Source organism: Pristis pectinata, chromosome 15, assembly GCF_009764475.1.
Source record: "Pristis pectinata isolate sPriPec2 chromosome 15, sPriPec2.1.pri, whole genome shotgun sequence".
Classification (NCBI taxonomy): domain Eukaryota; kingdom Metazoa; phylum Chordata; class Chondrichthyes; order Rhinopristiformes; family Pristidae; genus Pristis; species Pristis pectinata.
In genome coordinates this window covers 11,622,699-11,650,423 of record NC_067419.1, presented here as the reverse complement: position 1 = coordinate 11,650,423, position 27,725 = coordinate 11,622,699, and the positions used below count along the sequence as shown (strand labels likewise).

Genomic DNA, 27,725 nt, shown 5'->3' with positions numbered 1-27,725 from the left:
TTATAGGACTGACTATACAGGTCTGTACCTGTGCACTAAGTAAATATTCAGTGAGGTGGCTGCAGAGTCCAGCATCTTCCACAGTGATGGTCTGAATATTCTACAGGAATACTGGTAGCATTGCATGGGAATGCTGACATTTTTGCAGAGCCCCTAAACTAAATCTACAACTCTGGATAAACACAAGAGTCCTAAATTTCCCCACATGATTGTGAAGGTTTACTGATTGCCCTGTGGTGTTAGACTCCTCAGGGTTTACAGTGACGGTGCATAAGTGCCTGCAGTTTCCCAGCACTTATGCTTCAAATCTACCTGTTGAACCTACGTCAGTTTAGACAAGGCACAGGAACAGAGAACCCATTCATTTGAATTGAGAGGGCTAGCTGTGACCGAGAAGGAATACATATTTCCGATTGAACTGTTAATTTAAATCTAATACTTTCTGGAGTTTTTGAAGTGTTTTAATATATTGTACTTCAACATTTTATGAAAATTTGATAGTACTTACTCTTTAAATACTTTTTCAACTTTTATTTTAAAGCATTTGTGTATGCCAGAGATATCCATAAACACTTCCGCTCTTTGAAAGCTGGCTCAGCCTGGGGCTATGTATAACAAGTTATATTTATGCATAGCCCCCAGATATGCAAGTCTGCATATTTCACACCAAATATGTGAGTCTGCTTCATGAGAGACAGCCATATGCCATAGCTGGTGGTGTGGAAGGAAACTTAATCAAGACAGAGTATCTGAATACAGAAGAAGAGATTCACATTGCACAATAGTTCCAGTGGAACTGCAAAAGTGTGCCAAATAAATATATTTATAACTTAAGCAAGAAACAGTGCTCAGAGGAAATCTTGCTTTAATAGTTATAAGAATCACTAACACAGTGGGAAATTTCTGGCAGCTGCTGAGATTACAATATCACTAGCACAAGATGATACCAGAAACCAACCCACTATGATTAGAATATCATTAAAATGCTGTGACCAGTGGACACCCTCAAGATTTTAATACAATATCATTAACACGTATCAACCAGGGATATACTCATGCATTGGATAGAATAGCACCAACACGCAGAAACCAGTGCAAATTCTCATGCTTCATTTACAATACTGCAAACGCACAGGAAACAGAGCAAACACTTGCACTTTGCTCATTTCGTTAGCACATATGAGAAGCCTTCCCTCATGCACTCTTCCAGAAATGTATCATTTTATTTTAACCGTCAATAGGATTAGAAGTTAAGTAAGACAACTTTAAATCAGAGTACAAATAAGCAAATTATATTGCTTACTTTTAGGAGCTGAATTGGTGAAAGACTGTTTGATCTGAATGGCAGGTTTCACAAAGCTTGTTTACTACTATATTCGCTCTTGATCTACTTCAATTTCTTTTTAAGTCCAGGAATTACAAGAAAATAATTTTAATTGCTAACAGAGAGTCCGTGGGACATCAAGCAAGGAATTCAGTTTTTCTCAAACCAATACATTATGCACCAAGAGCCAACAAAAAAAGAATGCTTTCCTCACATCTGCTTATTTGCTCACGTTCAATACTGAGACTTGTACCAGGGTTCAAATGGATTGGAAATGAGGTCAGAGTTATAAAGTTAGGCTGTCAGGCCAAGAACTATGTGATCATGAAGAAACCCAGAACGAGAAATAAAAACAGCTGACAGAATCATCTGATCTAGCTTCTCAACTACTCAATCCCAACTACCACAAACCATATTCATGCCACAGTATACTTTGTCTTTTCTGCAATGAAAAATGCAGCACAACACAACACGTTAGTCAACTAAACTCTGCAAGGCTGTTGACACCCACTCATTGGGTGAAAAATGTGTGAAATGTGTAAATTCATTAACCATCGACAGTAGCTAAAAAAGACAAACATTTCCATTCCATAACAAATATTTTAATAATCTACACAACTGTGAAGTGGGGAGCTTGGAGATAAAAGCAGGTTGTGACTCTTTTAAATTCCATTTTAAAATTGACAGTTTAAGACTTGGTTCTACCTTAAAACAGTGGTTGTAACACATTGTGGAACATGTCAGGATGGTGAAAAATGCTACGGAAGAGCAATTTTAAAAAAAGTTTCTAATACAACTATTTGTCCCTGTTGGTATAAGCAGATACAGTCATGAGTCAAGCACAGGTAAATACTGTGATTTTATAGACATTATGATACTAGCACACTGTTCAACAGAATTTAACATTTCCGGAAGACTGAAGATTGAATCAGTTTTGCTGTTCCAGGGAACTCCATTTCTTGGTGCACTGATTTTCTATAATTATTATTGGCACAACTACAGTCACAAAATACAGTGACACATTTATATCCTGTGGAAAAGAAGTTCTCCGAATTTTTATTTTTGGACCAATGGTACAAATTAAGCACTTGCAGCCTGAAAGGCGTTAGAATCAAATGAAACCTGTATTTCCGCAGCCGAGCAGCACAGTGCTCCCTTTTTAAGAAATCTGATCACCAGGGGTCTCTGAAGCACTCACAAGTCAATGCATTTAGCAGCACAAGCCAAACGTTATCAGGTTCAATCCCAAGTCAGTGAGGGATGTGCTAACTTCACCAATGGCAGCAGTTGAACGCTACAAGAATGTTAGCACTCTATCCTCCAAGTCAGACATTAAAAAGAGGAGCCAGCTGGCCTCTCAAATGGCCGCAAAAGATCCCATGGCGTTATTCTAAGACGATCAAGAACCTTCTTTCCTCAGGGTACTGGCCAATATTTGTGCCTCAACTAACACTTAAAACAATTTATTTGATGTCTGTGGGAGAGTGATGTAAATAATATTGTCACCCTTCATAACCGTATACTTTAAATGTCATTGGATACAAAATACTTCAGGACACCCTGAAGTTGTTAAAAACACTACATGCAAGCAATTTCTTTATTTCTTTTACAATCAACCTTAGCATCTCTTAGATTAGGCAGATGGTAAGCCAGCAATTTTTGCTCCCAATTTATAGCCAGTACTGTTATTGTGGATGTTATATAAAGAGCCAAAGACTGGACTGTTAGGCCACCTTTGGACAAATAACCTGCCAGTAATTAGTTTCCAGGCTCCAACAGGAAAAGGAACCAGGAATGCACTGGAGCCAATGAGAAAGTTGCCCAATCATGACATGGACCTTCAGGAAAAGTGGGGATGAAGATGATAATGCTGGGGGGGAGGGGGAAGAGAAGGGAAAGGGGGAGAAATCTGACTGCCTTAAATGAGCAAGTTCAACATTTTAAAAAATCACAATGATACAGAACAGATAGGAGTCATATGTCTCAATGTGCTTATACTAGTTCTTTGAAAGAGCCTTGGCAATTCTTTGGCAAAGTACCCAAGCCATGTATTTTAAGGAAAATAAGACTACATATCAATGGGGGAGCTAAGCGGGAGCAAGGAACAGTCAGGAAATAAATGGCACAGTTCATTTGCCCACTACAAGCGTGTCCCATCAATTAAAAGCTCATAGTTAATAATTAACAGCTCAGTGGTGGATTAGTATGTACATGTCCCCAACCCATACACAGGCAAGCATGTGCAACTCCCCTCCCACAACTAGGTAGCCAGGAATCAGGTGAATTCCCCCAGAGGGAGGGAGTGAGAGAAACTGAAAGTTACTGAATGAGTCAGCTCAAGGCTGCTCTCACACACCACCCAGTAACTGGTTCAAGAGCAGCAGTGGCAAAGGCCTGGGAGCACATCACCTACCTTGCCCTTTTGGCCGGGGAATGGTGTGTGGCATGGGGAGACCTAAAAAGAGGGGGAGAAGAAAAAAAATTCATTAAAAATGTGAGGGTGAGAAAAAACAAAGGTTTAAACACACTTTTTTGACCCACACACTCAGGCCAAAAAAGCAACAAAAAAAATCAAAGAATGACTTGCTAATTTACTTCAGTTTTATTATAGAGTAAAAATAAGCTTTATAAAACAACAAATAAATTCCATTTACAGATGGCACACACAATTTCTGACATGAAACAACATAAAGTCCTTGTCCCATTGCAGAGTGAGATTCTCAGTCATTACTGACTCCAAGCAGTAGAAGCATTGCAATAGTGGGGAAGAGCAATGAAAAAGACACAACCCAACAATTGTAACAATTTAACAAGTGGAGCAGACCACAAAGCTGATAGATCAAAGGGACTATCTGGATTCAAGTACGACTCTCAAACAGAGAAACAATTTAATTTGCAAACTTAATTAACTTACAATATTTATTCAGAAAAGATAAAGAGTGACTAAATAAATCCAGGTTTTTAATCATCTGTATACACTAACATCCTTTAGGAGGTGCAAAGGGTTAGCGTACCATCTTTTTAGTTGTGTGAGGTGGCCACAATTCAAAAGACATAGCGTCTTTCTCAGGACATCGCAAAGCGTTTTACAGTCAAACCGTAATTGAGAAGCTGTGGTCACTGTGGTAATGTGGATGACTCAGGAGTCAAATTATACACAGCAAGTCCTCTCAACCCAAACAGTAATGAGATAACGACTAGATCATCTGTTCGGAGTGACGGTTGAGAGATAAGTATTACGTACAACACCATGGTCAATTCCACGCACTTCTTCAACTTGTGCTGTGGGATCTTTCACATCCATTCAAGAGGGTAGATGAATCCTTGATTTAACACATCATCTGAAGGACAGCACCTCTGAAAGTGCAGCACTTCCCTCACTACAGCACTGGAGCATTCGTCTGGATTATCCGCTCAAATCTCTGGAGTATGATTTGATCACATGATGTTCCAACTCACAGGCAAGGGTGCTATCGCTGAGACACAACTCCAGGCTGAAAAACGAGATAAAAACCACCGACCTCTGACAGTTGTGATGTTCTGAGTGGAATTAGGAAAGTGGGTTTTATGCAGCTGGAGATCTCCACCAATTTCATTCCACTTTTCTCATTTTTTAAATCCAGTGTTGTTCCCCATCAGATTTCAGACACAAATGGAGCACTTGAATCTGGCAGTGATGCACCAGACCTGAGAGTTCCTCCTTGTGTTGGAACAATGTGAACTGGTTTGCATGACAACTGCTGCTTTACAGTGTATAATCACTGTCAAAATGAAATGAAGGCTCACATTAATAAAGTGCATCACAGAACATTGTGAAGAACGTTGTAACCAACAAAGTACTTCTGCAGTGAAGCAGGAGGTTCTGTTTACACAGAAATGTTAGATGCACAGGGAATTTTAAGAGAGCATGAAAAAGGATCAGTGTTCGTAAAAATACAAATTTAATGTTAAAAGGGACAGCTGATATCCTATTCATTATCACCCAACCTTTTTACAGTATATTAGGAGCAGATAGTGAGGCACGTACAAGTCCTCTGGGCTTGGAGTAAGCTTAACAGTGAAAATAGGTGTCAAGCCTCTGGCACCAGAAATGAGGCTGTTGGCAATCTGGGCATTGTCTCATTGGACCAGTGAGCAGGACTGTTTGTGGGTTAGAAAACTAATGGCTGCTCTCTCAATCACCCACTGCACTGCCCCAGTTCAACACATGGCCTCTACCTTGCAAAAGTAACCAATGTTAGAGCACTTCAAAATGCACGTTGTTTAAACACAGACAGTATGCTTTTTAAAAGTACACAACTTTAAAGGTTAAGATATTCTCAATGTAATAACCGTTGAGATAGAAGAAATACAGCGAATCTCCCACCAACATCAACAAAGTAAGCACTCTATTTTTGTGGTTAGATGGAAAATAAATACTGACCAGGATCACAGGGTAACTATGGTGCCCTTTAAATAGTTCAGTGGGCGCCCTGACAGGCTGCAAGGAGCCTCTGTATAATACTTCAACAAAAAGACAGCACCACAATCAGTGTAACTCTCCCTCAGTACTACCAAAGCAATACAAGCTTAAGCAGCAGCCTATACAGCATAGCACTGAGATACTGACATGTGCTGCCACAGTGAAGAAGAAGTGGCTTGCTGTTGAGATAGAGACAAACCCAATTTGTGCCCAATGATGAATGTACTCAATACAAAGCACAGATGCATTTTAAATAATGTTGAATCAGTGGTGATGTAGCAAATTGAAACAACAATATCCACCATCTCAGGTCTAGTCACTGGACTGCCAATTCCAGACATAGTATTGCGGTATGGTGTTAAGTGGCTGCTGGATGTGAAAATCACATATCTGGAATATTTAAAAGGAGTTACTTTAAGAAATGGAAGAATTTCTAAACATAGCAATGGCTTCTAAAAGAAGCAAACTGACACAGTGACATGACTACTGGCCACAGTCAAACAAGGTTATGCTCTGCAGGAAGACTATTTCATCCAAGCATCAAGTTTTCAGCTGACAATGTCAAACATCATTGACACCAAACTTCAATCTGTTTATAATGGGAATCTGGTGGGCAACATAACGGGGGAAAGTCCTTGAACATATGAATAACAGTGGAATTTATTTTAAGAGTATAATTTCCAGATACAAAGTGTTAACATTTAGTTTCCCTCCTTAAGAAAAGCCACAACAAAATTTACTTGTAGGAAATAATAAGATTGACAAGAGCTTGCCAGTTGAATATGAAAGAGCTGCAATAGATCAATAGAACTTACTTTATATCACATGTCAGCTCAGCTCTGAGATCTCAACCAGGGGAAAGAATAACGTTATCTTGAGAATACAATCGGCTCCAAGTTACACACAATCCCGATGATCTTTTATTGTTACTGGATCAAAATCCTGGAAGTCCCATTTATTCTAGTCACGGGAGCACCATCTATAACAAACACTGCAGTGGTTCAAGAAGGTTTCCATCATGTTTCAGTGCAATCTGAGGTGGGTCAATTTATGTAGCCTGGATAACGTACCCATTGCTAATAAATAATAGCAAAATGCAGAAGGCAGGCAGGAAAAAAGAAACAATGAACAACTGCAGACACAAGAATTACTTCTGTCTTCCTTTCCTCCTCCTCCCAGAGTGTAGGTGGGCAGTTGGAGAATTAGGGTAGAGCTGATGGGCATGTAAGAGAGTAGAGGTTACAGGGAAAATAAGTGGGGAAATGAGATTGATCTGGGAACTGGCACAGACTTGACGGGCCAAATGGCCATCTTCTATGTCGTGACAATAATAATAATAATAATAATACAGGAGAAAACCAGAACACATTCATCCGAATACAATTTTCCAGTCCTGTTTTCAAGTTGCTGCACCCATCTTCACTTAAATACCAACGTTCTGACTTCGTAATGCTTGCAAACTTACTCCACTACTGAAAAACACATGCTGCATCAGACTTTGAGAGCAACCTTGATGTCAGGGACACTCTAGCTCCAGATAAATGGTCTTCATGTACTATGATATAATCTGAAAAACATGCAGCATGAACAGAAATATAGGACCTGTATCAAATGCTAAGTTGTTTTAAGAGATTGATCACTTTCTTGCTTTGAGAAAGAAAAAAAATTGCAGTGGAAAGAAGAGTTGGACCTTCTCTACAACCTGAGTAACCTTTTTGCAGTATGAATGTCACAGTACCCTAGATGTAAATTATTCAAGGTTGTAAAGGTTTACAATAAATTTTCTAATTTTCAGTTCTATCCCTCAGGCAAAGGACCAGCGCTTTGTTTACTTCATTGATATTTTAAACCTGTGTGATTTTTGTGCATTTCTACCCCAAATAAACATTTACTCTCCAAAGTCAATCTGGCCCTTTCAATTTCCAATCAAAATAAAGCATCATACACTTGTTATAATTGAAGTTCATTTGCCATCAACATGATAATTTGTCACTCCTCCTCCTTATAAATCATAACTTATCTGTTATCCCTTGCAAATTTTGAAGTTGTGTGTCTGCTTTCCAAATCCAAATCACTGATTTAAATGGTGAACAGTGCTCACTGCATTGATCCTTGTCAAACATCATTTCCTATCTTTTATCAGGCTGAATAGAACATAATAAACCCTGACTCTCTTGTTTGTAGTCAACTTAATATCCATCCCTCTTCAAGGCTGCCACCTGATCTGCTGAGCACTTTCAACCTGATTTTTCAGGTTTTTAGCATCTGTGTACTTCATTTTCTGATGATATATATTCTACTCCTTTTGTCCCAAGTGAGCTTAGCCATGAGACAACTAACACATTTTCAAAGGCCTTTCAAAAATATTAAAACATTACCTTCATTGCATTTATCTCATCTTAGAACACAGAAACAGGCCCTTCGGCCTAGGATGTGCTGAACTAATTAAGCTAATGACACCTAATTGCTTCATGGACCAAGCAGATGGTCCATATCCCTCCATTCCCTGCAGATGGTCCATATCCCTCCATTCCCTGCATATTCATGTGCCTATCTAAGAGCCCCTATCATATCTGCCTCCACCACCACCCTTGACAGTGCATTCCAGCCATCCACCACTCTGTGTAAAAACAAAACTTGCCCCGCACATCTTTTTTGAACTTTCCCCCACTCACCTCAAATGCATGCCCTCTATTATTAGACATTTCGACCCTGGGAGAAAGATACCAGCTGTCTACTCTATTTTTCTCATCATTTTATAAACTTCTATCAGGAAGTTCTTATTGTTCTGGTATTTAGTAGACCAGGAAGCAGTACTTGACTTTTATCAAATCAACAAGAGTGACACTACAATTGACGCTGGTGCTCAGAGTTACAAAAGAAATATTTAATCTCAACCACAGCAGCGACAGACCTGAAAGTCGCTCTGATTTCACAGCTCAGGTACCAAGATGTTTTAACATTGATATTGCTGTTCTTGACAGCAAGCAGGAGCCAGCCAGCTCAAAGGACCAGGACAATGTGCCAACATGGCCTTCAACACTGGAGGAGAAGTGTGTGAAAATGAAGACCTCCAACCAGGTAAAAAAGCTCATGCTCAACTAAGCAGAAGTGATCCCTGCTTCAGGGATATGGACTATCTACAGCCAGCATATCAAAGGACTGGGGAGGTACTGCCAACACATTCTCTGCAATATCCCCCAAAAGTGATGGCAGGACTAATATTACCATAATCTGCCAGACCACCATCCCTACGTTCAAATTACATTTACCAGTGCCAATGGGGCAGGCTGCATTGTTTGCATGCCTGACACCAGATTCCCAATACAGCCTCTCTACATCGAGCTCTGTCATGGTAAAACACAATTAGAAAGACAGAAAATGCTTCAAGGTGTTCTCAAAACTTCTGGAAAAAACATGTAGCACCCTTACTGACAATGGAGAAGGAGTTTCCAGAAAGGCAATGAGAACCTCGAGCCCACAAAAGCCCAATAAAAACAGCGGAAGGAGTGCAGCACTTCCTATACTACCCACCACATACTCTTCAAGCACTACCTGCCCCCATTGTGGCAGAGTCTGTAGATCCAACATAGGCCTCAACAGCTATCTCAGTGAAAGCCAGACATCCTCAACCCCCAAGGGACTGCCAAAGCAGAAGATGGTGTCAAGATTAGGGTATTTTGGACCAGATCTTGTTGACTCAGTCCCCCCTCAAGAAGCACCACCAATGATCCACCCGTGTCAGACAATCATTCATGCAGGCTGGAAGCATGCAGGGCTTCAGTGCTGTGATGTTCGTGATGGCAGGGTCTTTGGAAATTCAGTGAGAAAACCCCATGATCAAAACACCACTGACATCTTTTAACACGAGGCAATCCCTAGAGTAAAAGACGTATTCAAAAAGCAAAACATTGCAGAGACTGGAAATCTAAAAAATAAAATAGGAAGTGCTAGGTGTACTCCGTTCTAATGAAAAGTCATCAATCTGAAATGTTTACTCTGACTCTCTCTCCACAGATGCTGCCTGATCACTTGATTATTTCCAGAACATTCTGTTTTATATTATATGAGGAATTTCTAATAGCACGCGAAAGCCTCTGACATTCAGAGACAATCAAAGACTATTAAAATTTTTAAAAAATCAAATTGTAAAAATTATTTAAAGCTTCTAAAAAACAAACTTAAAACACTAAAATAATTAAAAACATGAAATGAAAGCAAAACTACTTTTAAGTAATAAAAAACAGAAAATGTTGGAACAATTGCAGATCAGGCTGTATCCTTGGAAAGAGAATCCGATTAATGACTCCAGTCAGACCCTTGATCAGAACTAGGAAAGAGAGAAAACAAATTGGGTTCAAGTTGGAAAGGATGGATAGGACAAGGGGAATATCTCCAATACAGCGAGGCCAGGGTTGCAATGGGGATAAGCTGTATATGAGCTCATACGGTCAATGATACATTGGAGGCAGGGTGGAGGGGAGAGAGATGTGAGAGTGAGAGAGCGAGAGAGAGATTGTAAACAAAGAAACAGAAAAGCCATGCAATGAGGACAGTTCAAGAGTGACGATACAAACAAAGGAGAATAGAAGTTACAAAATGCAAGGCTGTAGGGCTAGCGCAGCAGATCAAATGGTGCTAATGGAGAGAGAAAAATTGAACCAATAATCACCGATATGCTGGTCAGTTCTGATACAGACAGAAAAAGTGAGTTACTTTAAGTTATAGAATTCGATATTCAGTCCAAAAGACTGCAATGTGCCCAGAAGGATGAAGTTCTGTTCCTTATGTTGGGCCTCATTATAATAGTGCAGGAGGCCACAGACAAATAGGTCAGAGTGACAGTGGGAGGGAAAGTGGGAGTGCAACGGGAAGCTCAAGGTCCCCCCTGCCAACTAGGCATCAGTGCTCCAGAAAGCTGTCACTTAATCTGTGTTTGGTTTCTCAAGTTTAGAGGAAGCCACACTATGAACATTGAAGGCAACACACTAGTTTGGAATCACTGCTCCATTTGGAAGGACTCTTAGGGTCGCTGGAATGTGGGAAGAAATAAAAATTGCATCCCCTGCAGCTGCTTAGAAAAGAGCCATGACTAAAGGAGTAATTAGGGGAGATGAAACAACGACCAGGGACTTATGAAGGGAACGTATCTGGTGGTGGAATCTTGTTGGAGAGGCGCAAATTGCGAGGGATGATCCACTGATACACCGTGGTTCAGAAAGAAGGAAAGCATCTCAGATACATCTGTGTGGAAACTGTATGAAAGCAATGAAGATGGGGGAACTGGGAACGCAAAGTAACAAACCTTTCCACTTGCCTCCTAATCCACAGCTTTACAATACCCACTGAAATCAATACGGTCTTGGATCCCACACCTGCTCTCACTGGAAAACCTTTAGAAGACTGAACCGAGTGAACTGGCAGATTTAGCCTTCTGAATCTGTCAATAAACCTGGGCAATGCACAGGATGGTGCAGTGGCGATGTGGGTGTGGAGTTTATACTTTGTCCCTGTGATCATGTGGGTTTTCTCCAGCTGCCCTGGCTTCCTCCCACATCGCAAAGACATGCTGGTAATTCTCTACTGTAAACTCCCCAGAATAAGTGAGCATTTGTTAACGAAAGCAAATTGGTTACAAGGAACTAAGTGGGGAACAGGAGAGCCAGCAGAGACTGAATGGGCTGAATGGATTCCTTCTCTGTCATCAAGAAATACAAGAACATAAGTGGACGTATGAGTCAGTCCCAGATTTAACAGTCACCGTTGAAACAGAGATCCTGACCTTTTATTTTCTGGTCTGGGTGAGTCTTTATTTTTGAGGAATTGTCCTTTAAATTTATGGAGCTGCTGTAAACTTTGAACCAATGCTCATTTAACTCAGATAGCATTTGATTTAATTTGAGAGTATAAAGTAAAAAGGCTTTCCTCTTCAAGTAAACGTAGTGCTTCACTTGGGATATTGTCTAACAGGCCAGGAACACCAGTTCCAAATAGCATGCTGTGGTATTTGATATCAGCTAAGTCAAGCAGGTACAATTGTCCTCCACATGACTCAGCCCAAAAGTGAACACAAAACAACGAATATTTCTTCTGCTGGTTCACAAAGGCTAAAACGTTGTGCTGGTACAGGGAAAGTGAATGGGAGCTGGAGTTGGGAATGTGGGCCAGGTATGCAGCCGGAGTTGGGGGTCGGGAACTTGGGTAAGTGTGCGGGCAGAGCAGGGTGCCAGGAACAGGTCCTGCATCTAGCCTGACTGGGGTGTTGGTGACTGGGTAAGAAGCGAGGGAACAAATGGGCAAAGGCTCCTGTGCCTGAGCCTGCGTGTGTGCATGCATGTGTGTGATGGCATGTATTGGATAGCGGCTACACATGTGCCCACCTTCATGTGTGACCATTAGCACCCACACAGCAGAGCCCAGCTTCCATTTGCCTTGTTCCCCCTTGCCAATGGATAAAGACCTTGCTCCATTTGGCCTGTGTGGTGGCTTCCTGACATTAAATAAAACCACGCACAGATATCTTCACAACATGAAATTCAGAACCTGAAATGTCAGCACCCTCATGGACAACCCCAAAAGTGACAGACCTGAACACTGCTCTATTGTAGGTCAGGAAGTAGGATGCTTTGAGTTCATAGAAGCAACGGAAGGAGCACACCACCTCACAAACTACCGCTGTCCACCCTGGCAGCCACCATCTGTACAAGAGTCCACTGTTCCCACATTGCTCTCATTAGCCACCTCAGAACCCACAGAATCTGAGTGGAACCAAATCACCCTTAGTTCAGAGCAACTGCGTAAGAGAAAGTTAAAATCACAGAATGTAATCCCTCAAAGACCAGTAACAATCCCACACAATAAATTTGGAATTTACTTCTTCAGCTGCAACTACATTTAACCATCAGTCACTTGATTATAAAATGGGCAGAAGGTCAGAATTTAATCTGCTGAAACACTGACAAAAAAGAGATCCAATATAACTAAAACAAAAGATAGGATTCATTTAAAGCATAGTAAAGTAGAACCCCAAGCATATGCTCTTCAGTGACTTGGCTGACAGGTTGGAATATAGAGAAGTACAGCTTTGGACTTCTCCAAGAGGCCTGCAATGGTGAAACATCCTCAAGGTACTCAACTCAGTTTTCAGAGATATATAAAAAATGATTCTAACATCCTGTGCACTTGTAGCAATGGGAGATTTGAAATCAAATGTGTGAGCAAACAAATGTCTAATATAGGTCAAACTTTCTGGTAAGTTTCAATTGTCTAGTAACCTACCAAAATTGGCGGGGAGGCAATCTGCATTATGTGCCAATAAAAACAGAACATGTTTGTGCACTAACTTAAGAAACCCATGTTTGCAGGCTCTTGTAGCAAGGAGGCATCACAGTGGTATACAAACTTATTCCCATCCAGTAATTTTCCCAGTATGTTGTTCATGCATAGGCCAAGATATTAAAACTTTGATTTCTCTATAATGGTTATCGATTGGAAATCTGAAATAAAAACAGAAAATCTTGGAAACACTCAGCAGGTCAGGGAAAGAGAAACAGAGTTAATGATTCAGATCGGAGACCCCTTGCTCGAACAGTTCTGATGTTCTGTTTTTATTTCAGATTTCCAGCATCTGCTGCTTCTTTTTCCCCATTTTTATTTATTGCATTCTGTGGTATAAGGCTATAACCACTTTCTAACCATTGTAGAGAATACTTTGGCCTATGCATGAACAATGTACAGGGTACATTTCTGGATGGGGTTAAGTTTAGACACTCCTGTGATACTTCTACACCATCTTGCCTGCCAACATGCATTTCTTAAATCCATGCACGAAGAATGAAAACTTGGGTAGCTTGCAAAAGGCAGATCGCCCACAGAGAACTAGACCTCAGGTGATATCCATACCTTCAATACGTAAGACATTTCCCAGAGCAAAATTGAGACAGCAACACAACAGAGAAGTTGAAATATTTGCATGTGTTCAAGTTTCACTACTTGTCACAATCTTCAATCTTACTGCTGCAGAATGAACACAATGTCATCTTACAGACTCTGCTTAAAGCTAGTTATTTTTTTCAGAGCAGCGACACTTACTATATCAACAAAAACAATCATTTAGCTCATTGCTGTTTGTGGAATGTTGCTATGAGATAAATGATCAGTTAATCTGCTCTTGTTGGTTTTGATCAAGGGAGGTATGTAGGCTGAAACACATGCTGGACTCTCTGCTCTTCCTTGAATAACAACATGGGAGATTTCATCGATATTTGAATAACTGGAATGGACAGTTAAGGCTCTGACTTATCATTTCAGCACACCCTCACTGTGCTGAATTATCACCGCAGGTTACGTGCTCAAGGTATCCAAGCAAACAACTAAAACTCAATCCTCAAACAAACTGGTTTTTAAATATCAGTGAGAACACTTTGTTTTGATATATCAAGTGGCATAACACAAAGGTAGCCAGGCAACTAAAATAAGGAAAAATATCCAACAGCATTGAGGCTGGTAGATTCTAGGAGCCAAACTGAAAATCCATCCACTCTGCATTGAAAGCAATCAGGTGTTGCTGCTCTGATAAATAATGAACAATACAATATCTTATGGGGCCTTTTGTTTTCGAGAAGGGAATGTTCATGTCTTTGGCGTGAAGTTTTTGCTTTAATGAGAAGCAGAAGATAGGAGCAGGTTCTCTGAAGCTCTGCTGGCTGTCACCGCCAGCGGCACTTCAAGGCCTTTCTGCTTGGAGGGCGAGCACTCCAGCTTAGTCGCATCCAAACCACTGTACTTCAGTCCTGTTCCTGTGCCACACTGGTGAGTTCCCCAATGAACGTGATGTTCCAGCACTGACTCATCTGTCTTCTGGCCTGTGTTTGTGGGGAGCAGGTGAAATCTAGAAGGCAAGATTTCAGCTACACATGCATTTGGCCAATGAATTCACACAGCAAGAAATCTTGGAAATTCTGTGCGACTTCACAGATTAACTACTGGATCCCAGGTGGGGCAGACTTCGCACGTTTTGGTTACAGCTATACCAATCCCCGCTGTAACAGAATTCTTGGAAATATGTGTCATCGGAGGCAAGGCGAGTCATATTTCTACTTCCCTTTTCAATCTTGCCCGTGAGAAGCTCAGACCAACAGGGCACATTCTCTTAACAAGCTCCTGATGACAAAAATCTAATCCACCCACACTCACAGCTAAACACCACTGAAGCAGGGCTGTCATAAGAAGAGATCAAATAGGGTATGTTTATTCTCACTGGAACGTAGGACGGTGAGGGATGCAGTTATAGAGATTTACAAAATTATGAGGGGCACAGAGGTACATAGTCAGAATCCTTTTCCCAGGGCAGAGTGTCTAGAATTGGAGGGCACAGGTTTAAAGTGAGAGGGGAGGATTTTAAAGGAGATCTATGGGGTAGATTTTTTTAATATTAAGGCGAATATTTGAAATGGGCTGACAGAGGGGGTGGTGGAGGCAGATACAATTACAATGTTTAGAAGGCATTTAGACAGGTAATTGGATAGGAAGGGAGTAGAGGGATATGGGTCTAATGTAGACAAAAAGGATTACCATAGAGAGGCATCTCGGTCGGCATGGACAAAGTGGACCGTAAGGGCCCATTTCTGTACTGTACGTTTCTGTGATTCCATGACCTTGCAACATTCAATTCTACAGCAAGTGCCTCCTTTCCACAGTACTCCTTAATCTTGTTGGTGGTTTGGGAAAAACAAGGAAGGTACAATTCAAAGGGTATTAGAAATGGACAACAATATTAACTAATTCAGTTATGAGTAAGAGAAATAAAAACAGAAAATGCTGCAAAATGCTTAACAGATCAGACAGCCTCTGTAGAAAAAAACTGAGGTGATATTTCAGGTTGTTGACTTACATCAGAACTATGAAAAGTTAGAGGAAAGAAAGCATCTTTTATGTTGCAGAGAAGTGGGTTAGTAACTGATGAAAGAAAGAAATACTAAAGGGGAAACATCAATAAATTGACAGCAGTTACAAAATAAAAGTTCTCTGTTTCCAACACTCTTCCTCATCTTAGAATTTCCAGATATTTCTGGTGCACTGAAAGTTGTTAAAAGGAACAGCGAGCTTCCATAATACAGTCAGCCTGCGAGCCTGGGGAAGAGGAGGTGCAGGGGTGGTGGTGCTTCACTGGTTTGAAGGGTGGGTATTCAGGAGAGGAGCCAACCATTTACAGTGGGAAAGGCTCTGCAGTCTGCAAAGCCTTGATCAGCTTGGAGCAGGACTCTAGCAGATGACCGAGCCCAGGACCACATTGCAAGAGACTGCCTAGTCTAAAGATGCACAACTGGGGAGCTCAGGTGACATTCCAGTCACCAGAAGAAATTTCCCCACTGCCGTGTTCATACTGGTGAGTTCCCAAGCCAGGAATCGGTTTCAACTTCAATCTCTCTTCAAGTGTGGAGGTAGAAGCATGACCAAGCATTTGCATATAAATTGTTGTTTTGGCTACAATAACACAAAATCAGGAGCTCTGGACTGCAGCCTGCTGCCTGGTAGGTCACTTCTGCTACAGCCCTGGACTCCTCTGCTTCACAGCTAATAATGCCAAAATACTGAAAATACATGAGAGGCCTGAAGGAAAATAAATAGTTAATCATTTAGGTGTAATTCTTCTTCAGAATTGAATACAAAGATTCTCAAGAAGGCTTGAACTTGGGTCTTTCCCTTTAGGGATATCCAATATCCATGACCAGGATTTTCTGCTTTTAATTCAACTTATCATTTACATCTTTTCCTTGCTAAGTTTAACATTAAAAACATTGGTGCAACCAGTAAAAGCAGCCACCCATCAGTAACCTGAAAGAAATGTTTTGTGGAGCAATATTCCAGCACTCAGTCAATATTTCAGATAGGGAGCAAAGAAAACATCGTAAATCAAAAACTGAGGAGGTGTCAGTGATGCTTGCTACACATTGTTGATTTGAGAGCCTTGTGATTATTGCAAGCATGGAAGTCTTATGATGCAAGTCAGAAAACAATGCAATTTTAACATTCTGTTGTGCAAGCCTCAAACTGTTTCAAAGGATCCGGATGGCCAATGGGACAAATGATAGCAGCAGCTTAAGTCGCATGGAGAAATATGGGCAAGATTATTTCAAAAACAATGCAACTTTTAAACATATTTTTATCTCATATACACACAGATTTTTTCTTGTGGTTTCCTTCTGGTACAGAAGTGCACCGCTGGGCACAATAGGCCTCCCTTCATCATCTTGTCTGTTCCTGATGCAACTCCAGCAGAAAATGCATTGGAGTACTGTAGGATAAAAACAGACTCGTTGGAGAAGACACCAGAATGATGCTGTTACTTGTGGTTCATACCTGGCCTACATTCATGTGGTCAGTAAAAGAGGAGGAACAAGAAAACATAGAGTGGACCCACAAAGACAAACATTGTCACTTAAACCACAAATCTTTCACCAGCAAAATAATTTCGAGCATTTGGACAGCTAGATGCCAGAACACTAATATCTCAGCAGGCATTTTGTGGTAAGACAGTTGACCAGCAGTTCTAAACCTTTTTGAATGAGAGGCCAACGTGTATTTGGTCAATAAACACTCTTGATGACTGTCATGAGTCAATCCTTTTAAGGAAATGTGTACTGGTAGCACACTAACTGCCAGATCAGGCAACATGCCAAGTATATTTTTTTAAAAATTGAGTGAATTTTCTTACTAAATTAGCTCTTTTTTTTAATAAAACTTTGCAAAACCCTTTTAATCTTTGCCCTCCCCTGCCAACAAGCAGTTTGCATGACCTGTGTTGGGAATCATTGCTGTGGCCCCTCAAAACATGATGCAGCACTAACATCTCAGCCTTGGCTCAGTGGTTCTTTAAGGCAGAAGGTGAGGAGGTTGAAGCACCAGTGGCGAGATGTGACCATATTATTTGAACAGACATTTCAGTGCTGAATGCTATGTTAAAGCAGGATCCTGTGAGCTGCTCAAGCTGGGCATAAGAAAATCCCATGGTAACATTCTCAGATAGATTTCAAGCACTCACTTATAGCATAACTAAAGCTAAAAAAAAAACCTGATATTTCAAACTCATCTTCATATTTACTGAGGCCAAATGAGCTGCCACTTTTGCCACACACTGCAATTATGACTGTGCTGCAGTACTCTATTGGCTGGGGTATTCTGAAACATCCTGCAGATGAGAACAACACTGTGTAAGTCAGAATTCTTCTTGGAAAAGCACTTCAACTCTGCTGTTTTCCAACTGTTGTTGTCTGAACAAGGCAACTCTCAAGTGCTCCCTACCAATTCACTTTTTTATTCTGTACATGCAACAGGCAGAAACCCAATTTTTTTTCTTAAACGGAGGTAAGCACCAAAACCAGCTCTCTCCCTTAACCTGGCTGCACATTTTAAAAAAACATGCTTGTGGATGCAACAACACTATGATTTTCCTCAATCAACTCACTTATAGTACAAAGGGCAAGTAGCCAAGGCATGTTTGATTGACTGCACTCCATATTATATGTTCAAATATTTTCTTATGTTCAGTGGCCTAAAAGATTGAAAAATAGCTACTGCTATCACTTTCAGAAAATCAGAGATCAAAACAAATTGATGTTAATCACAAAAAATATCAAAGTATAGAAAGTGAAACAGTCACAGAAACAGAGAGATGCAATCTTTTTAAATGTCATCTGAAGGCAACCACAGCAAACCAATGATGACTGAAGAACACATCGAAGTAAAGATAATGAGAAAGAAACAACTGAGCACACTCAGAAAAACATTTTTTTACCAGTCAAGTATGTGCAAAAATATTCTAAGCATTGTTAAACCAACATTGGATTCATAAAGTTATTTCAGATGAAATGTTAAAGCAAGGCCCCATCAGTCCTTTAGGGATGTAAAACGGTCTCATGACATTATTCAAAGAGCAGAGAATTCCAATGATACCCTGGCTAATACTTATCCTCTCAACCAAATGCATTAAAACAGATCAGCTGCCCATTTATCTTACTGCTGTCTGCTGTATTGGATTTGTTGTGTTCAGATGAGTTGCCAAAAATCCACAAAACCCAACACTTCAAATTATTGAGCTGCTAAAGATAAAAAAAAACACTTTGGGATGTCCTGATATCATGAAGAGTTCCAAATAAAAATCAACAATGTTAGTTATTTCTGGCCCCTCTGTAATATAAAGCGCTGAAATATTTTGAGTTTCAATCTGGATCTACTGGAAACTTCAATGTAAAATTGCAAAATCAAAATAGCATTTTTCTGGAGTTGCTCTGTTCAAAATCTGAAGAAACAATATAAAAATTAAAATATTTTATCAATCTTCAGGTGCAGAACTTTAAAAATTCAGTGATCAGTCTGGCTTCATTGGGTACACTAAATCTAGTGTGCACAAACCAACCACATTGGGTAAACACTCACGAGGCAATAACATGTGAAAGTCTGTCAACAAATCACCCTCTTACACATGCCAGTACCAGTGCAGTTCTCCGCTACTGATCAGGCATGGACAGTCATTTGTTAGGTGCAAAAAAAACAATAGCCTCACAGCAGAACAGCCAGAATGAACCCAGTTTAAGAATTCAAGACTCAACATAAGGTGACCCTTCAGATTAACCCAATCATCACCAATTCACGTTACTGATGATCAATATTATTATAAATCTGTCACATACATTTACCTGAACAAATTACAAAACTGCAATGCTGCTCTAAGGACTTTGAGAGTTAAACCTGAAGATACCCGAGAGCAAAACCAGGTGTATTGCTGCCAGACTGAGCAGCACTTAAAGAGGCATTGCTCCTGGAATGAAAAAGCGGTAGCAGGTTGAACTATCATTTCCATAGCAATGGCATGGTGTGGAACCAGGTATGAATACATTTTGATGCCTCTGACAGGGGTTTGTTAAAATTTGCTAAAGAAGTCACAAAAAGAGCTTCTTTAAAATCGCTGTTAATCTTTACGTGGGAATGTGCATGTGACAATCAGAAAGAGAGTAAAGGAGGGAGTGGGAGAGGGGAAGAGATGCAAATGAAAAGGTAAAAAGCTGTGTCTGAAATTAGCCAGTTAGCACTAGAAATATACAATTGGTCTGTCAGCATCTGAAGTGGATAAAGTGCATTTATCAGAACTGGAAGAACAGAGAATATTGGAAAGACATAGAAGTTCAACCAGCATCCATGGAAAGAGAAATAGACAATACTTGAGGTCAAAAACCTTGCATCAATCCTGATGAAACATCATTGACCTGAAACAACAGGCCAGAACTTGCTGCCAGTGGCCCGCCACCCACATGTCGAAACTGGAGTAAGGAACAGATCCAAAATGGCAAGGCCCTGGTGGTGGAACAGCTTTGCATAACATAACAAGGTCTATTTCCTGATGCCCTGAAGTCACCATCCACCTGCCCCTGGTTGCACTTTTTGTTCCTCAGTGGCCCCGAGGTACAAACTCTGCAGGAAGCCCAGCTCCCCACACTTCAGTGTGATCCTGTGCAGCACCAACAGAATGGCTTTAACAGCCAGTGAGACCCCAGCCCCAGGCTCACCAGTGCTCAAAGACACTTAGTTACACATAAGTCTTGTTAAAAAATTAATAATATTGAAATGTTCAACTTTTAGTCCGGTAGCGTAGCCGTTAGCGTGACGTTGTTACAGTGCCAGTGATCGGGGTTCAATTCCCGTCACTGTCTGTGAGGAGTTTGTACATTCTCCCCGTGCCTGCGTGGGTTTCCTCCGGGTGCTCTGGTTTCCTCCCACATTCCAAAAACGTATGGGTAGGTCAACATGGGGGGAGGAGCGGCGCAGACTCGTTGGGCCATAAGGGTCTGTTACCGTGCCGTATAAATAGTTTTCTAATGGACTAAAATCATTCAAATACTAAACAACAATTAGAAATTTTAAGAGTAACAGATAAATAATGAAAGCTGACTCATTCACCTTTCTCCTGGAAGTCAATGCTTCCCATTCATTTTACTGGGAACTGCCATGCTCGTTGTAGTTTTAACCTTGCCAGCCTCCACATGCATGCTTCCCAGCTGAGAGTTACGAAGTGTGCGGAAGTTCATGCTTCCTCATGGGACTCAGTTAAGTCCTATCATCAGCATGGTTGTTGGGATAGAGGTTCCAGGCTAATACCCTTACACTGGTGGACTAGAACAAGCCCTCCCCACAAATCTCTAACAGCTGACAACTCAGCTTTGCCAGGTGTCATTATCCATCAAGGACTCTGAGTGCATCCGAATGTTTCCGCTGTTCAGATATATTAAGGAACAATAAATACAAAAATCAATCATAAAACGCAACTTTAAACAATCAAAAACATTAAATAAAAGAATCTTTAAAAATAGAATCTGCGTATATACTTCTCTAACAGCTGTTCATCTGCACTGAGATGCTTGGGCTTCTTGTGCTAAGTTCAATTAAATTTTAAAAAATAATAATTTAATGTAATTTAATTTATTTTAATTCTGCACGTTTATGCTGTGCCACTGAACCTGTGAGGCATTTAACACCAAGATACAACCAGAAAGTCACCAGAAGAGGCTGACCATCAATTTCAGCACAACCACATTTTGCAGAGGGGCTCCTGAGCTTCTTGAACTCACAAGGGATAAACGCTGGTAGTTCCCAGCAAATTCCAGCTGTAAATTCTCTTTCCATTTCTCTTTCCACAGCTACTGCCCAACTTCCTAATCACTGCCAGAACTTTTTCTCGTATCCAATTTGCTGAAATTCAGTAATTGCAGTATTTTGGTTTAATCATTAGAACCACAGGATGGAAGAAAAGTGAGCCCTTAAATTAATATTGAGCAAAATGCAGCAGAAAAGTAGAACTATACTGAATACCAACAGCTGTCTCAATAGCAATCAATGTGTTTAGTTGTATAGCAAGATAGGGGTGCAAACTGTACAAAGGTACGAAAATTATCTGATTAGGTTAATAAAAAGGGCAAGATAGAACACAAACGAAATAGCAAAGTGAGGCAGTGAATTGGCATGGACAGAATACATAACAAGAGTCCAAGACTTCCATAAGGCAGGCAACAAACTAGGGAAACTAAGAGAAATGCAAACGGTGGGATAATGAGAAGACAATGAAAATATCAAGCTTTCTCTTACACAGATCTACAGGTGCAGATTTTGTGCCAGAACTACCCTTAGATGAAATGCGTAGCCCCAAAACATGAATTTCCCTCTCTTTTCCCACGTATCAATCGATATAGCATGCATCTCTCATAGCCTTCCTGTTCCATGGAAATACAGTAAAGCTCTAATAATCCAGTAACTGATTTTTCAGAAATCCCAATGGTCCGACACCGAGTTCACTCATTAGTCTTCAGAGTGAGTGGGAACCAGATTCCAGAACACCAAGTATCAGGAATGTGGGGTACATTTGCAGCTGAAGCAGGGGTCCAAAGTGCTTTTATGTCTCATCTTTTTTTTGACAAGCCAAAACATGCAAGTTGGAACCCATCAGGCCCTTTTTCCTACTCACCTTAAACCCACTGGATTCACAGAAAAATTATACTCTTGCAATAACATGTTATAAAAAGTGAAATAAAAGTGTTTTGGAGGATTAGTAGAAGTAACATCCAATCATCTGCAAGCTCTGTTAACCTGGTGCCAAAGTCCCAAAAATGCAGATTATCAGTGTTTTAATGTACATTGTTAAAGTCCAAAGTTTCTAAGTTCCAGTCAAAAGATCAAGGGAATGAGGTACCATTCCTAAGGATTACTTGGACAATAGAGGCCAGAAGACAGAATGGGAATGAAAAATTTGGGTGGGGGGGGGCGGAGGGGGGAGTGGCGTCACTGGAAACTGACAGGAGAGAGGGGGACGCTTGAAAAGAGGTGAGTCTCTGTGCCTGAGCTGGTAAGATTCACCTTGCAAGAGTCTAAACGAGACACATCTGCAAATTGTTACCTGCTGATGGGCTTATCCACAGCAGAAAATAAAGGTTAAAGCAAGTATAAGTGGAGCAGCCATTGTGAGGGTGGGCTAGTGTTTTGGGGGTGGGGGAAGCTGAGGCTCGGGCGGCTTCTGAGAAGAAGTGATGGTAAGTGTCTTTCTTTGATTTGGTGTCCCCTGTAGTGCAGAGTAGTGAGTGGTGTGTTCAGCTTGTGAGATATGGGAGTTCTGGGAGACATCCCATCTCCTTGATAACTGAGGTACATCCAGCTGTAGCTCCTTACAGACTGTTAGGGAAATGGAGCTGCAGCTAGATGACCTTTGGCTCCTATGGGATACTGAGGAGTACATAGACAAGAGCTACAGGGAGGCAGTCACTCCAAGGCTGCAGGAGGCAGGTAGCTGGGTGACTGTCAGGAGGACTCAGAATAGGCAGACAGTGCAGAATACCCATGTGGCTGTTCCCCTCAATAACAGGTATACTGCTTTAGATACTATTGGGGGGGTGGGGTTGCCTACCAGAGGAAAGCTGCAGTGACCAGGTCTCTGGCACTGAGCTTGGTTGTGTGGTGCAGAAGAGAAAGGGGGGGGGGGGGGGTGAAGAGGAGAGTGGTAGTGATAGATGATTCCATAGTAAGGGGGGGGGGGGATGGACAGGAGATTCTGTGGATGTGAAAGAGACTCCTGGATGGTATGTTGCCTCCTTGGTGCCAGGGTCAGTTGTGTCTCAGATTGGGCCTGCAGCATTCAGAAGGGGGAGGGTGAACAGTCAGAGGTCATGGTACATATTGGTACCAATGACATGGGTAGGAAAAGAGATGAGATTCTGAAGAGGAATATAGGGAGTTGGGTTGGAAACTGAAAAGCAGGACCTCAAGGGCAGTAATCTCTGGATTGCTGCCTGTGCCATGTGCCAGTGAGGGTAAGAATAAGATAATTTGGCAGATGAATGTGTGGCTGAGAAACTGGTGTAGGGGGCAGGGTTTTGGATTTATTGATCATTGGGATCTCTTGTACAAGTCATACCTTCCCCAGAAAAGGGATGGGTTACACCTGAACTGGAGGGGGACCAATATTCTTGCGGGCAGGTTTGCTAGAACTGTTGGAGGGTTTAAACTAGTTTGGCGGGGATGGGAACCAGAGTGATAGGTCAGAGCTTTGTTCACTTACTGTACAAGTAGATGCAGAGTATAGAAAGACTGAGGAAGGATAGGCAGTTGAAAGGGCAAAATTGCAGTCAGTTGGATGGGCTGAAGTGTGCCTAATGCAAGAAGTATCAGGAACAAGGCTGATGAATTTGGAGTGTGGGTAAGTATGTGCAACTATGATGTGGTGGCCATTAGAGACTTGCCTGTCACAAAGGCAGGAATGGCTGTTGGGTATTCCAGGGTTTAGACGTTTCATAAGGGATAGAGGTGGGGAGTGGCTTTGCTGATCAGGGACAGTGTCACAGCTGTAGAAAGGGAGGAACTGTCCACTGAGTCAGTGTGGGTGGAAGTCAGAAACAGAAAGGGAGTGATCACTCTATTGGGAGTATTCTACAGACCACCCCCCCCCCCCCCCCCCCCCCCCCACCCTGCAAAATAGCAGCAGAGATGCTGAGGAGCAGATCGGGAGGCAGATTTTGGAGTGGTGCAAAAATGAGTTGTTGTCATGGGTGATTTCAACTTCCCTAATATTGATTGGCACCTCCTTGGTGTAAAGGGGATGGGACTGAGTTTGCTTTGTGTGTACAGGAAGGATTCCTGATGCAATATGTGGACAGGCTGACCAGAGGAGAGGCCATACTGGACCTGGTACTAGACAATGAACCTGATCAGGATTCAGATCCCTACAAGAGAGCATTTTGGAGATAATGACCATAACTCCTCCTTTACCAAAGCCTTGGAGAGGAATAGGAGCAGACGATATGGGAAAGTATTTAACTGGGGGGGGGGGGGGGGGTTGGAAATTATGATGCTATTAGGCAGGAACTTGAGAGTGTAAATTGGGAACAGGTGTTCTTGGGGAAGTGCACAGTGGAAATGTGGAGGTTGTTTAAGGAATACTTGCATGGGGCTCTGGATAAGTTTGTCCCACTGAGGCAGGGTAAGGATGTTAGAGTGAAGGAACAGTGGTTGACACAAGACCTAGCCTACCTATGCTTTAGAAAGCATGGTTCAGACAGGGCTCTGGAGAGTTACAAGCTAACCAGGAGGGAGCTTAAGAATGGACTTGGGAGAGCTGGAAGGGGGCGTGAGAAGTCCTTGGTGAGTAGGATCAAGGAAAACACCAAGGTGTTCTACACGTATGTGAAGAATAAGAGGATGACTAGAATGAGGGTAAGACTGATCAGGGATAAAAGAAGAAACATTTACCTGGGGTTGGAAGCGGTAGGGGAGGTCCTTAATGAATACTTTGCTTCAGTATTCACCAGAGAGAGAGACCTTGACATTTGTGAGGATGGCATACAACAGACTGATCTGCTAGGGCATGTTGATGTGAGGGAAAAAGGATGTGCTGGAACTAAAAGACATTAGGATAGATAAGTCACCAGGGCTGAATGGGATAGATCCAAGGTTATTACAGTAAGCTAGGGAAGAGATTGCTGCACCCTTGGTGATTATCTTTGCCTCCTCACTGGCCACATGAGTAGTGCTGGATGATTGGAGGGTGGCAAATGTTGTTCCTTCCTTTAAGAAAGGAAGTAGGTGATAACCCTGGGAATTACAGACCAGTGAGTCTTACTTCAGTGGTGGGCAAATTACTGGAGAAGATTTTTAAAGACAGAATTTATGAGCATTTGGCGAAGCATAAGCTGATTAGGGACAGTCAGCATGACTTTGAGGGGCAGGTCATGCCTCACTAGCCTAATTGACTTCTTTGAGGATGTGACAAAGCACATTGAAGAAGGTAGAGCAGTGAATGTGATGTAAATGGATTTTAGTAAGGTGTTTGATAAGGTTCCTCATGGAAGGCTTATTCAGAAAGTCGGGAGGTATGGAATCCAGGGAAACTTAGCTGTGTGGATTTGGAATTGGCTCGCCCATAGAAGGCAAAGGGTGGTTGTAGATAGACCGTATTCTGCCTGGAGGTCGGTGACCAGTGGTGTTCCACAGGGATCTGTTCTGGGACCCCTGCTCTTCGTGATTTTTATAAATGACTTGGATGAGGGTGTGGAAGGGTGGATTAGTAAATTTGCTAATGATACAAAGGTGGATGGTGTTGTGGATAGTGTAGAAGGTTGCTGTAGATTACACAGGATATTGATAGAATGCAGAGCTGGGCTGAGAAGTGGCAGATGGTGTTCAACCCAGGTAAGTGTGAAGTGATACATCTTGGGAGATTGAATTTGAAGGCAGAATACAAGATTAATGGCAGGACTCTTAGCAGTGTGGAGGAACAGAGGGATCTTGGGGTCCATGTCCATAGATCCCTCAAGGTTGCCATGCATGTTGATGGGGTGGTTAAGAGGGAGTATGGAGTGTTGGCCTTCATTAGTTGGGGTATTGAGTTCAAGAGCTGCAAGGTAATGTTGCTGCTCTATAGAACTCTGGTCAGACCACACTTGGAGTATTGTGTTCAGTTCTGGTTGCCTCCTTATAGAAAGGATGTGGAAGATTTAGAGAGGGTGCAGAGGAGATTTACCAGGATGTTGCCTGGATTGGAGAGCATGTCTTATGGGGATAGGTTAAGTGAGCTAGAGCTGCTTTGGAAAGAAGGAGGATGAGAGGGGACTTGATAGAGGTGTACAAGATAAGAGGCATAGATTGAGTGGACAGTCAGACTTTTTCCCCAGGGTGACAATGGCTAATGCAAGGGGGCATAACTTTAAGGTGATTGGAGGAAGGTATAAGGGGGATGTCAGGGGTAAGTTTTTTTTTTAGTGTTGGGTGCGTGGAACTCACTGCCAGCAGAGGTTGTGGGGGCAGACACATTAGGGATATTTAAGACTCTTAGACAGCCACATGAATGATGGAGAAATAGGGTGCTATGTGGGAGGGAAGGGATAGATCTTAGAGCAGGATAAAATGTCAGCACAACATTTGTGGGCTGAAGGGCCTGTAGTGTCCTATATGCAAGAAATCAGTATCCATCCTCTATTTCTTCTCCCAAATGAAAGAATTGGGAGATGTGGATACACAGGTACTGTCCATATTGGGGATAGTCCACATAAATTGCTAGGAATGAACGCTAGGCCTTCAACAAATCTTTCGTAAAGGGTGAAAGAATAAGTGAATTGTCTAAGAATGATAGAAAGATCGATGGTAGAAATGAATGAAAACATCCTGCAAAGCTTAATATTTCTGAAAATAGCATGGGACAGATTTAATAACAGAAATGACCACTACACAAATGAAGATTTTTTATAACAGTAAAGCAGCAAGAAATATTAAAGGATTAACAACAAAAAGGTAGGCCCTATTAGAGATAACAGGAATAAATTATTATGGACAATTAAAGTAGCCAATATATTAAACATTTTGTATGTCTTCAATGACAGTATGGAACTTAAAGGACTTTAAGAGCAAGTCCTGCAAAGATAAAGAGAACTGAAATTGGACAAAGCCTCTGGACTTCATAGCCAGAACCCCAAAGTTCTAAAAGGGATAATCTCCCAAAATTTCCTTCTGAAACAGATCAGAAGGTAGCAAATATAGCTGTATTACTTCATGGAAGGAGAGAAACAAAATGGGGAACCACAGATCAATTAGCCTGACCACCTATTGTCAGCAAAGTGCTGAAATTGATTAATAAGGAAATAATAATAAGGCACTTAAATCATAACAATCTTAATGATGGGAAAATGGGGTTTGACAATCTTAATAAGAAACTTTTTGTATAAAAAAAAATTAATCTAGTGGAGTAGATAATTGAAGCAGTCCATCTGGATTTCCATGAAGCATTTGATGGGGTACCACACAAAGTTGTTGCATAAAATAAAGGGCCACAAGGTTGGAGTAACACATTAGCATGAAATGTGGACTGGCAAAGGGTTTTTAAAAAAAAAAGTTGGAATAAGGAAGTGGACA

At 41.4% G+C, this 27,725-nt stretch overlaps 1 protein-coding gene across 12 annotated transcripts in view; it reads right to left on the bottom strand.

Annotated features, from left to right (window-relative positions):
- Positions 1–27,725, bottom strand: part of LOC127578216 (ataxin-7-like protein 1) — a 204,053-nt gene that overhangs the window by 82,648 nt on the left and 93,680 nt on the right. For 7 of the 12 annotated variants that reach the window (XM_052029948.1, XM_052029950.1, XM_052029955.1 and 4 more), the window contains one exon: positions 3,738–3,779. The exons of the other annotated variants lie outside the window; for them this stretch is intronic. In XM_052029948.1, coding sequence (XP_051885908.1) covers positions 3,738–3,779 — 42 coding nt within the window. The remainder of the gene's footprint in view (positions 1–3,737; positions 3,780–27,725) is intronic. 12 annotated transcript variants of the gene reach the window in all.